The sequence below is a fragment of the Chelonoidis abingdonii genome, chromosome 5 (assembly GCF_003597395.2).
Source record: "Chelonoidis abingdonii isolate Lonesome George chromosome 5, CheloAbing_2.0, whole genome shotgun sequence".
Lineage (NCBI taxonomy): Eukaryota > Metazoa > Chordata > Testudines > Testudinidae > Chelonoidis > Chelonoidis abingdonii.
The window spans coordinates 13925549-13939092 of record NC_133773.1 but is presented as its reverse complement, the minus strand read 5'-3'; the positions used below and the strand labels follow the sequence as shown (position 1 = coordinate 13939092).

Genomic DNA, 13544 nt, shown 5'->3' with positions numbered 1-13544 from the left:
GTCCCGCCACCGCTGATTGTCAGGGCCCATTCGACTAGAGTCCAAGCATCTTCGGCAGCCTTCCTGGCGCACATCCCGATCCAGGACATCTGTAGAGCCACGACGTGGTCCTCAGTCCACATGTTCACGTCTCATTATGCCATTACTCAGCAGTCCAGAGGTGATGCCGTGTTCGGCAGAGCTGTACTACAGACTGCACAGCCGTGAACTCCTACCTGCCTCCACGGGAACTGCTTGGAGTCACCTAATGTGGAATGGACATGAGCAAGCACTCGAAGAAGAAAAGACAGTTACCTGTTCTGTAATGGATGTTCTTCAAGATGTGTTGCTCATGTCCATTCCATGACCTGCCTTCCTTCCCCACTGTTGGAATTTCTGGCAAGAAAGAACTGAGGGTGCGGAGAGCTGGCAGCGCTCCTTATATTGCACCATGCGGGCACCACTCCAGCGAGTGCCAGAGCTGGTCCCCTACGGATACTGCTGAGGGAAAAACTTTCGGCACCAGTGCACATGGTGAGCATGCACATCTAATTTGGAATGGACATGAGCAACACCTCTTGAAGAACACCAGTTACGGAACAGGTAACTGTCTTTTCTTAATGCTGCAGTAAGCTGAGCTGCTCTTATTCTTTCCAGTGAATTGTGGAAGATCTTATCTTCCTTTTGGGCACATTTGAGGAATTTTGGGAAGGCACTGGAGGACTACTAGCACTTAAGTGGTTTAGTGTGTGTCCTCACTGCAAAGAGAGCAAGTTACTACCCTGAGTGTAAGTGGCACTTGGGTTTCAGCCTATGCCACAGTATGGGCTAGAGAGCCTATAAAGGCACTACCACACCCACGTCAGAGGGCTGTGTGTGCGTGTGTGCGAATGGGAGTTGGATAGGAGAGGTAATATCCAAGCAAGAGCATGAGTTAACTCTGCAGTGAAAATGCCCTCGAAGTATTAGTTATTGTGTAAGGGCCAAAGATTATCCTCAACCTCTGTGCAAATCTTCTTGGATGTACTGCAAGTAATGAGTAGATGGCCCAGACTCTTAAGAGCTAACACATGGAACATAATTAATTTCCAGTGTTAATTAAGGATAGCAAGAACTTAGGTTAAATACTTAGTACTTGGATCTTGATAGCCTTGCCTCCATCAGATATTGAATCTAGATTACCTCGGTAGGCTATCCAAGTGGTTTAATGGATTATGACGTTTGATGTTTGCAAGATACCCTGAGAATATTGCTTTTCAGATATGTAGAATCATATTTCTAGGAGGAAAAGAGTGTAGGCTCTAGCACTCAGACTTCCCCATCAGTAGATGATTTGGTAGAATTGCATCTGTGGAAAGTTAGCCCTTGACCACAGGAATGTTGTGATGATTTTGCCAAGGCAATAAAGTGGGTGAGACTCTTAGACGGTGGGAAGAACTTGTTTGGCTGAGGGGTGTGGGCTGCCTGGTGACTTTTTGGCTAGTGAGTCAGTTGCCTAACATTCTACTAGACATATTGCCTAGCTCAGTCATAGATAAATCTACTTCTGGAGGCTGAATCTCTGCAGTTATTTCCAAATATAGAACAGGTTGAGAAATGTGTTGAGAAATGTTTGAGGTGGGAATCAAGTGAACTAAATGTACTTAAAACCTCAAGAATGTGTAGAAATTTAGGTCAACCAAGAAGAAACTCATTAAGTTGACTGTGACAAATGTTGGGGAGGACGTGATACTTGGATGTGTTTCTCATTCTCTGATGCAGTTAATATGGTTACTGAACAATTATCCGCCTATTTAATTTAAAAGAAAAATGGAAGTTTTAGCATTATATTTACATGAGAAATTTCTTTTCCTTTTATTTCTCTTTTGTCCATGAGTAAATGTCATGCACCTGAGTTTGACAGTTTAGGGCAGGGGATGGCAACCTTTCAGAAGTGTTGTGCCGAGTCTTCATTTATTCACTCTGATTTAAGGTTTTGCATGCCAGTAATACATTTTAACTTTTTTAGAAGGTCTCTTTCTATAAGTCTATAATATATACCTAAACTCTTGTTATATGCGAAGTAAATAAGGTTTTTAAAATGTTCAAGACACTTCATTTAAAATTAAATTAAAGTGCAGAGCCCCCTGGACCAGTGGCCAGGACCTGGGCAGTGTGAGTGCCACTGAAAATCAGCTTGCACGCCAACTTCGGCACATGTGCCATAGGTTGCCTACCCCTGGTTTAAGGAATGAAACAGGCAAGGGGGAGTTTCATATACTGGCTCACAATGAAATAATCTTAAACCTTAAATTGGGACACAGAAGAAACTGGCTTTATTTTTATATAATACTTGGTTAGCACAACGATGATAAATCTATCATTTCAGTGGCCACCAAACAAAACACTCTGTAGTCATATACTTGGTTATTTGTGTCTGCGGATTTAAGGAAGCTGAAATGAGACAATAAGAATTTTTATAATCTCATTTCATGCAAACCAATTTATAACAAATAGAAGGGGTTAAGTGGATTTTTCGCTGCTTCCTGTTGCTCAGTTTTGGAAAGCAATACAGTGTACGCAAGCAAAGACTAAGGTGGTGGATTTTACGGTCTGTTTTGACACTACTTAATTTCATAGAGGAAGAGAAGTTACTAAGCGTGGCAAACATGTGGGAGTATAATTGAGTAATGCGATGAAATTAAGAAAAGGCTGTATTAGTGTAATTAGGAGAACATCAGGACAGTTAAGTAGTCAAAACCGTATCAGTAGTGACATTTAAAACCAGACTGGACAAAGTGCAAAAAAACATGTGGCATGGAACAAACTTGTCCTGGAAGGGGGTTGGCATAGAGATGCTGTACTAGGTTCTTGCAGCTTTAAACTCTACTGTATGTACAGTGTGAGACCTCATGAATCAATTGAAAGACTTGTATGCTTAATCTCCCAACTGCATGGGAAAGATAAACCGGCCTCAACGTTATAAATATTTCTGTAGCGTTTTGTGACCACTGTCCTGGATCTTCCTTCCTCTCTTTACCTCATGGCTTTGAATCTTTACCTTTTCTCCCTCCCTGCAAATACCACATTACACCATCTCTTGCCATCTGGAAATAATTGGATTGTGTAGTGGCACAGAGATTGTGGGTTGGAATGGGAGAATGTCAGTGCGGAGTCTGTAACTCAGGAAATTGATTGTATGTAGTCACATGGGCATAAGGACCATGTTTGTCAATATAGTTTTTGACCAGCTTGGTAGGCAGGGAAAGAAACCAAGATGTGATTTTATGTATTTGAAGGTTGAGGGTGCATATTTGGGGCTAATGTGGGGATTGGTTAATCTTTTATTTTTTCGAGTCTACAATTCTGTACTTTTTTTTATTTAAAGAGACACCCGACCAACATAGCAGTTTACTGACTCAACCTGCTACCTACTGAATTGCCAAAATGTCCTACTTTTCCATTTTTTAAAGAAGGTCTCCCATCCAAGGATTAAACAGGCCTGAGCCTGTGTAACTTAGCTGTTGAACTCTCATCCTGAACTATGTATGGCTGCAGTCCCTTTTTAGGATTCCCCCACACCCACCCACCCACTCATCATCTTTTATCTACACTTGCTCTTTCCTTGTCCCGGAAGCCTCTCCTATGCTTTGTACTTATTCTGTGATTATATAAAAGCAAACAGTTCATCTGTCCTCTTGATCAAATATTGAATTTCTTTGTTTCTTTGTCTTTTCCGTTCCCCTCCAGCACAAAGATGAAGTGGGACATTGAAGAATTTTATATACCTTTTGGACAGCTAGCTTCTTTGCTTCTAAATCTGCCTGCCAAGATCCACTCTTTGTATCTTAAATTACAAACCAGAGTTGTTTACATCCCACAGAGATCCATCTGTCACATAGTCTATATAACTAGGGTGTACATTCTGCTTCAGGCACCAGATTAGTCACAGCAGTTACGGTTTTTCAGTATTAATCATTTATATTGGTAAAACAGCCAGAGTTGCAGACCAGGGTGGGTAAAGGCACCCTGCAAAGAGTGGATGAGTATTCTTGCTCTCCCCATCCTTTTTTGTTGTTGTTTGTTGATGCTTTATGATGCAGAAAGAAGACCTGAAAGGATGATGGTTTGTTTGTTTTTGTTTGTTTGTTTGTTTTTCAAAAGCCTTTGCTTTGGTTTACATTAGAAATATCAGAATTTGGCTTCCTTGTCCATACTGGAGAAATAGTGGGATGATTGGCAGCATGCGCCTGAAACCTGAGTGACTGAGAGGGGAAATATTTGGTCACTGTTTAACACTTAACACCTATTTTAATAATCTCTTGTATTTTGGATCCGTCTCTGTGGCTGTTACTATCAGGTTATCCTGGCCACCTGAGCTCCTACAGAAGCAATTGCCAGGAGCTTTTTGGGATGTTTTGCTTGCCACTCCCCCTGTTGGTATGTTGACTGTACAGCTTGTGAGAGATCCATGTACCGTGGGGAGCATCAGCTTCCTCTTCTTTCCTGAGAGCACTCGATTATCAAGCCTTTTTGGTGCCTTTTCCATCTCTCTTGCATTAGTTTGAACCCAATTTGGTTGGCAATAAATGAGGGTGGAGGGCTGCTCCAGCAGTGATTTCTCCTCCTCCTCTCTGCCCATGAACAGCAGTTGTCTTATTTGAGATGTGATTCACGTGCCTTTACGCTCTAGGTGAAACACAAATATTATTGAATGCTTTTTAGAAGTGGTCTACATCAGAGCCACCTGTTTCCTGTTCCTACTCTGTGACTCTTAATTGCAATAGCAGCCAGCTGTTACTACAAAAGTGTCCAATACCTGCTGCAGTTTGAGACTCCCCTGCCACATCTACTTATCCCTCCAGAACCTACCACAGTGCTTCCCAAGCTAGCAAATAAGGTCATTAGCGGGATACGGAAAAGCTCTGGGACTCCAGAGAGAGCCACATTAACAGGCTCCTGTTGCCTTTCATGTCCAAGGGATGGCTCTGTTACCAGTGCTTGATCCTCTTCACAGTCTCCCTCTGTATATCCCCAACTTCGCTACACCCTCTAAACTTTAGATTGCTCAGTTCCGGAGGGCCCCAGGGGTTTAGCTTCTCTCACCAGTTTTGTACTCTCAGCCTTTCAAACAAGATGTTCATGTACCTCAACAGCCTCTTTGATTGAAAGACTTGGGTGTTCTCATCTTTCCTCTTGATCCAATCACATTTGGGGTTATTCCGTATTTTCCATTTCATGTTTACAGGTTTCCATCCATACTTCTTCACTCTCCCTTAGAGAATTTTCTCCCCCTCCTCAGAGACCCAGTTATCTATTTTCATCATTTCACAGGAAACAGGATTTCTCATCGTTCTCTTTTGAGCCTAATGGTGAGAAAAAGAAAGTCAAACAGAAAAATTACAAGCCCAATATCCCATCTTACAAAGCTAGGCACCAGTGGAACTCCTGCAAGCTAGCACCAAAACATCCATCCAAAGAGGGTGAGCCCTCAAAACATTCTGATTCAGATGAAACAGGCAACCTCTGCAGTGATAATGACTGGATATTTTGGTCAAGTTGATCCACTCAACCTTGGCCATCACAGAGCCATCCATGTCTCTCCTGATCCAGACAAGAAAAATTTAATTAGTAGGGCATTTCTGTAGTGATACAAAGTACCCCATTACAAAGGCCGTAAGTTATTCTTGGTACCAAAGATGGATTCCTTCTTTCTGCACTGAAGCCAGGGCTACTTCTAATCTAGGAAGTTAGTTTCTAGTGGGTGGAGCATAAGTTCTTATGTATTTTTTAGCTATTAAAACTGAAAGTTCTTGCAAACTTGGCTTTGGATTCTCCTCCATGGGTTTGAGAGCTGCTGTGGTATGCGTGCTTACTATGTGCACAAGTCTTTTATAACCTTCTGTAGGCATACACCCTTATAAAAGTCTGTCTGACTCAGGTGCAAACCCGGATCCCTCCTCCTCCTCCCAGAATACATTTAAAATCCATTCATTGCACAAATGTGTTGAGTTGGCCAGCATGGTTATATTGTGCCCACATACAGTTCCATGGTAATTGTATATATTTTTAATCTACAGAATTTTGTTTTTAAAAATAGGCTTTTCCAGAAAAGAGACACATATGCCCCATGTGCTATCCCTATCCTTGGTAATTCAGTTCTTGTCCTGATGAAGGTCCAGACAAAATCTTCCTAGTGGGCCTTCAGACAATAAGGATAATAATTATTCTATTCCATTTGGGAATTCCAAAAAGGCTGGTAATCTCCAACAGATCAGGAGAAACTACCTATCCCAGAATCTCATCATCAGCTTGCTCGTTATTGTAATATTGTTCCACAAGATAATACCAAGAGAAGAAAAACATAAGAATGGCTGTTGTGGATCAGGCCAATGGTTCATCTAGCCCACTATCCTGTCTTCTAACAGTGGCCAATGCCAAGTACTTCGGAGGGAATAAACAGAACAGGGCAATTATCAAGTGATCCGTCCCCTGTCGTCCAGATTCAGCTACTAGCAGTCAGAGGTTAGGGGACACCTAGAGCATTGGATTGCATCCCTGACCATCTTGGCTAATAGCCATTGGTGGACCTATCTCCATGAATTTATATAATTATTTTATAAACCCAGCTCAAAGGAAGAACTTTAAGCAGTTACTCCCAAAGTAGGAACTTAGGATATGGTTACACTTGGAATTTCAAAGCGCTGAAGTGTGAGTGTGGTCGGAGCGGCAGCGCTGGGAGAGAGCTCTCCCAGCGCTCCATGTAAACCACATCCTTTACGGGTGTAGCGTGCAGCGCTGGAAGCTGCGCTCCCAGCGCTGTCGTCCTGATTACACTGACGCTTAACAGGGCTGTATCTTGCAGCACTCGGGGGTGTTTTTTCACACCCCTGAGCGCGAAATTTGCAGCACTGTAAAGTGTGAGTGTAGCCATACCCTTAGGTAGGGACAGCCCAACAGTCAGTAGCAAAATAGCTGACACTTTACTGTGAGAAACCAAAATTACAGGAAAGGAAACTAATTTTACCTTCAGGCTTTTTTAATTAATCATAATCAGCAAGAAAGGGCAATAATACATTTTTTTGCAAGCCACCTTTAATGTCAAAAGTTGGAGAGTGACAAAAATATTTAAATGTCTTAGTTTTATGAATCTCAGATTATTTTTAAAAAGTTGTCACTTGTGAAGATTTTAAGATAGAAAATTGTAGTTTTACAGAAAAGAAAAGCAGAGTGGTGCTATACTGTTTAGGGCTTAGAAGTCCAAGTCACATTCAGTGTAAATGTTCAAATATCCCAGGGTGGTTCTCTTACTTTAAGAGGGTTCCCGTTCAACAGAATGTAAGCAACTGATTAATAAACTCCAATTTCAGTAACTTGCTTCTTCCCCTTCCCTTGTTGAGATTTAGCTGCTGAAAAACCTAATAACACAGTTGGCAATTTATCATAGGCTTGCTACATAACAACATCAAGTCCCTGTAATTCCTCACTCATCAGATTCTTTAAAAACGTATCTTCATTGCACTCTTTAACGTGCATGTCTCTTCTTAATACTTACCATTTGTAGAAACAAGCGTGTGATCTTTCATGTTTGTTTGTTTTTCTGTGATGCTGCAGAGTGGGGAAGTGGGGAAAATACAAAGGAAAAGAGACAGTTGATTTACAATGCTTTAGGTGAAAATGTAGCCAAACAAACATTGTTCCAAGCATGAGCCCTGCCTTGGCAATGGGCAGTCTCATCTTTTTGTGACTCCTGTACCACGCAAACACCTGCATAACAATATTTTGCACTATTAGAAAATTTTGAAAGTCATACCCCTTAACAGATGATACATTGAAAAATTAGAAGGGCTTTTTTTTTTTTACAAGAGAAGAATATTGGGTGATGTTTGCTTCGGATGCTCCATAGTGTCTGGATTTAACTTATTCGCCCCCCACGTCCCCGGTCTGGTCACTAGAAGCAAAAAGAATGTTAACTTCCCTGTCCAACAGAAATCTGCTCTAAATTCACTTAGAAATCATTTATGGTTCCACATATTGGCTGTTCCTATGAAATCCACTTCTGCAAATATTTGGAGCTTCACACTTTGGTGCATTTTTCTAACATTTTGGAAATTAATATGCAATGCTGGCTCATTACCTTCTTTAAAACTGAAGTAACTACATTTCCTCTAATTCTATCCAAATTTTCTTTCTTAAGCTCTCTTTGTTCAGCAGCATATGCACACCAAGTTCAAAGTTTTAAAAAAGCCATTTGTAGTTATCCAAGCACAAACATTAAATAATCTGGATTTGTGTAAAACTGACAAAGCAAGAATTTTCGACCTAGAATTTTTTTTTGACTGTTATAAAAATTTCCAGCCAAATATAACTTCTAGTCTGAAAGAATATGTGACAACCCTTCATGAAATCCATAAAGAAATGTTCTGAGAAATATATGGAATAGGAGTTGGAGGTGGAAGTGTCTGCTCAGCTAGAACTATAGCTCTGCAGTAGCAATTCTGTGGCTAAGTATATTTTAATACTTTAATAGTGATCCAAACAATAGTAATTCTTTATAAAGTGTACTTGGAGCTGCTGTGTGAGATTTACCGTCTGTGACTAGGATCCCAGTGGGGGCCAACTATGGTCACTCAACTAGGGTGAACTGCAAAGAATGGGACAGACAATCCCCATAAAACTGATGGTTATTCCAATACTTAGATTTACCAAGGCAGCATAAAACAGCTTCTTTACCACCTCACTGGTTATTCAGAAGTCCAAACAACACAGTTCCCTTAAAGTGATCCAGCCTCAGTCCTCCATCGAAGTACCTAAGTGAAATATGATGATTTCTGAAAATCTTATTTCGTCATATAAAAGAAAAGTTTCTGCCAATCCCAAAGAATCGGACACATTACCTCCCAGGTTAATGAATGTTTCAGATCTTACCCAAATACATGCTACAGCCAATTCTTATTAACTAAACTAAAATTTATTAAAAAACAACACAGAGCATATGGGTAAAAGATAATATACATACAGACATTAATTCAATTCATTGAGGGTTCAGATTCATAGCAGAGATAGTGAGCTTTGTAGTTGCAGAGTTCTTTCAGAAATAGTTCATAGGTTATAGTCTAATGTCCAAATATCATATTCAGACTTATCAGCATAACTGGAACCTCGGTCTTGCAAATCAAACTTCCCCTGATGAAGCCTAAGCAGATCTGAGATGACAGAATCAGGACCCAAGGATCTTTTATACAATTTCATGTCTTTTGACAAGTTGGGAGTTTGAAAGGTAATTAGCATGACTTTGAAGGAGATCCATCACGGGTACTTAGCTATAGAATTAACATAAGGCAATTTGCGTGTTCCTCCACCATTTGCAGCTTATTTGCTATACATTTCAAAGAGAGATGAATACGGAGATCTCCCGTGTTTACAATTCATTTAAATGATGTTCTTTTGACCTCTGAATTATCAGAATACAGCATAGACAGGGACCGTTGATTACATTATCTGAGGACCCTACTCATACATATGTAAGAACACAAAACCACAAACATTATCTCCTCACATGTCTTTTGAGGGTTGTTTATTTTGCAGGATATTTAACCCTTTCTAGCCATCGTCACACTGTCTTTTTAGGGAAGGCAAATATTTGCATGTAAATAGGTTGGCAGCAGATTAATATGACCATTGCACTGTTTTTAATCATCTGAGAACCCTTCATAAATAACAGCCACTTCAGTGGGATGTACTATATTTTCAGTGAGCCCTGTACAGTGAAACTACAGCTGGTCTTGAGCAGGCTGATTTTAGCTTTTAAATGTATTTTTACCAGAGTTGTTCAACGTTATCCTTTTTCCACAATGAAAGAAAGTTTTTTAAATGTAATGGTTTTACTATCTCTCCCTTCTTCCTTGTCACCTTCCCACCCCCAAGCTGTCTCCTCAGTAGAGCTAGGCAAAAAAATTTCAGCAAAAATTCGAGATCTGAAACTTTGCTTAATTGGGGGAACAGCGTCAGGGGGAAAAATGTCAAAATGTTTGTTTCAATTTGACTTTTTACTTTGAAATAACATTTCAATTTTGAATCTGGCTAGTTTAAAACAACACACACACACCAGGTAAAAAAACACCCCAGAAGGCTGAAATCAAAACAAAAAACTTCAAAATAAATAAATAAATAAAATAAAATTGATTGGACTGAAATGTTTTGGTTGACTCCATTAATATAGAAACTGAAAAAATTTCCTTTCGGGTCAACTTAAAACATTTTGGATTTTTTCAAAATCAAATTTTTACAAGTCTTCTAATTCAGTGAAAAAAAAAATGTTGGTTCAAATCAAACTGGAATTTTTTTCAGTTTTTCTTGTTTGGCTCCTGAACCGAAAAATCTAGTATTTGCTCAGCTCTACTCATTTAATCTTTGGGAGGTGGGAGAGAATTTCTTTTTGTGGCTTTAAAATGTGGTCATCTTGATTCTGGTAATGTACTTTTTAATGTTTTGGCTTTGACCCAGCTTGCAATGAGATGGATGGTAGGATGGGTTTCCCCTTTTTCCAGCTGACTCAGAAATAATATTAATAGATGAGAATACAGTGAAATAGGAAGTAATCTGAGTTCCGAGCAATTGTTTAACAAATATGAGTCAGTTCTGTAATTTGTAGCTCTTAATTTTTGTAAACATCCTGCTTGATCTAAATAAAAATTGGAGGGGGGGGAAGATGTTCACACTAGATATCGTTTTCACCCCTCTTAGCCAGAAGGCCAAGAAGCTAACTGATTCTTAACTTCTCTGCTTCTCGCTCCTTCCCCTCAAGTCCTACAAGTTCATTTAAATCTTTTTTTTTCTTCTCCCCTTCACAGTGGTAGTCGCTCTTCTAAAACCTTTAAACCAAAGAAAAACATTCCGGAGGGGTCTCACCAGTATGAGCTGTTAAAACATGCAGAAGCCACGCTTGGAAGTGGTAATCTCCGGATGGCTGTTATGCTGCCAGAGGGTGAAGATTTAAATGAATGGGTCGCAGTTAATAGTAAGTTGACTGACCTTTTTTACATGAGGTGGGCAGTGGTGTGTCTGATAATGGATAAGGACAACTGCATAGCTGTCTCTTGTGCAGTGTGTGGTTTTAAATGCACTGGTCAGTCTGTGTTGTACTGTAATTGAAAGAGTAGCACCCTGGTGTCTGTTAGCATTCACAGCAGCTAAGTGGCTCAAGGTAAAAACCGCTCTGTTCCATGTGGTGAAATTATGGGTTTTTCCAAAACAGATTGCTCCTCTTTGTGGTTAAAATCCAAATGCTCGTTCACAAATCAGATGAGCAGTGAAGGGGAAATACCAACACTGTTTCTAGCAAATAACTAAGTATCATCCTAGGGTGTTTTACTCCTTCAGATTCCAGCTAGTGCTGTGTTTCTCAACTGTACATGCTTCTCCACACTGAGTTTCAAACATTTGCTTGGATGAATACTACTCAGGATCAAGTCTAAACGGATGTGAAGATTATAAATGTGTATATATAGAATGTCTTTCGTCTGCCCTCACCAAATTCTAAGCTTTTTCTTTACATTTCCAAAGCTAATCTCTTCCTTTTGTTCCTGCCAAGGCGTTAGCCTATGTTCTGCTAACTTCCTGATTTGGTTACTATAATTTTGTCCTCGCTGTTTCTCCTATCACTTTCTTCCCATCCAATTTATGCAAAAGAGATGCCCAAATTATCATCCTTTCTGCCTGCTCTAACCATGTTTCCCCTTCTTCTTTCTCCCGCTCTGAATATTTACACTGGCTTCCTCTCTTCTGTAGTAAGTTCAAGGTTCTCTTCACTTAAAAAGCTCTCTTGAATACCATCCCTGCCTACAACTCCCATCCTTTATATTTTGCACATGCCTCTCCTGATCGCTCATTTTATCTCCTTTGTACTGCTTTTCCTGGTGTCCCATCGTCTTGGAACAAACACTCAGGGAGCCAGCCCTCTACATTTCATGGAGAGTTTTGGCTATAATAACCAGATGCCCCATGTAATCTTGATATTCTACCTGTTGTGCGTCTAGACTGTAGAATCTTCAGGGCAGGAACTTGGTGGTTTGGTGTGCTTCCCCTGTTGCACAATGACGTATACATTGGTGTGCAGTATAAATAATACTTTGGATGAATGTATATTTTAAACAGTGTGTTTCCTTTCCACATTTTATGCTGCTTGGACAGTAAAGCAATACTGCCCAACTTGACCTTCTAGTTCCCATGCAGCCACACGATGCTATGGTATGAGTTTCCAACGTTACAAGGGAATATTTAAATCATCAAAATAAGTCTTTTACAAAATTTAGCATTAATCGTTTTTTTTTAATCTGTCTAAAAAGCAAACTAATTTTTCTGACTAAACATTACCAAGGATGCTTCATATACCAATTATACTACTCCTGCTTTCAGTTGCTCTCCAGTTCGCCACCATCAAAGCTATTAAAAGTGGCCTGTAAAGGACAAACATTGGGTTTGTTACCTTTTTAGGATATATAAAGAAGGCCTAATGTTGTGTGCCTTCCCTAGTAGAAGGGTATGTTCTCCTCATGCTGCAGGCACAGCTGTACAAGTACAGCCATGTGCCTCAGTCTGAGGGAGCAGAGAGGGCAACATTTCAAAATTGCTGGGCAAAGAATAATGGAGGAGAAAAATGGAACTTAGGAATTGCCCTGCCAGATCAGACTGGTGCTGTGTCTCATCTGATGTCATGTCTCGTGCCCATGGCCAATATTTGGTAATTCAGAAGAAAATGGTAGGATCCCTGAATTGGGTAATTATGGAGTTATTTGCCCATATAAGTTTCTTCCTTATCCCGAACAGTGGTTGGGATGATTGGCTGATGCATGAGGGTTTATGTATCATTGAACGTAATTGTGGATTTTCTTCTCATCCATATAAATGCCTAACCCTTTCTGAATCTTGCCAGACCTTGACCACTCTGATGGTTTGTAGCAATGGGTTACGTAAGTGTGTCAAATAGTTGATCCATTTTACAAAATAGTTTTATTGTGGGAACTTCCAATGAAGTTGAAAGGCAAAAAAACTAAAATATTTTTAAATTATTGGGTTAAACATCCTACATGTGCAATAAACATATGAGCTTCAGAACCCCCTTATGAGAAGCCTGCTAGTCTCTTTTTTTCAGAGAAGAAAGAAATCGAGGTACAAAATTTTAAATGTCTTCCCCAAAGACACCAGTGACAGATGTGGAAATAAAACCCACAAACCTTGGTTCTTTACTTGTTTTAATCAGCAGATAACACACACTTCCATAACTGTAGAAACTGCTTTAAAAAAAAAACACTACAACCTTCAGCTCTGTGACTGAAAAGGGGAAATTAACAGGCTAAGGTACTGCATTACATATGTCAAAAATGGGTGGCCCACATTATGCTCGTGTAACCCTTCTGCCCCTCTGAGTTGGCAGCAACAAGGGCCAGGTTCAGTATCCAGGGGTTCCGTTTCAATAACACAAGGCATAACCGGCTCGAGCCCCCAGCCAGTGACCTGGGACACTTACATACCATACCCTCCTGGGCGACTCTAGGAGGCTTGCACCATTAGCCCAAAGTGAGTGC

The 13544-nt window shown here is 40.2% G+C and overlaps 1 protein-coding gene across 1 annotated transcript in view; it reads left to right on the top strand.

Annotated features, from left to right (window-relative positions):
- The window catches only part of MOB1B (MOB kinase activator 1B), a 75221-nt gene that overhangs the window by 32714 nt on the left and 28963 nt on the right, over positions 1-13544 (top strand). Inside the window, exon 2 of the mRNA XM_032768105.2 lies at positions 10812-10978. Within this exon, the coding sequence (XP_032623996.1) occupies positions 10812-10978 (167 nt within the window). The remainder of the gene's footprint in view (positions 1-10811; positions 10979-13544) is intronic.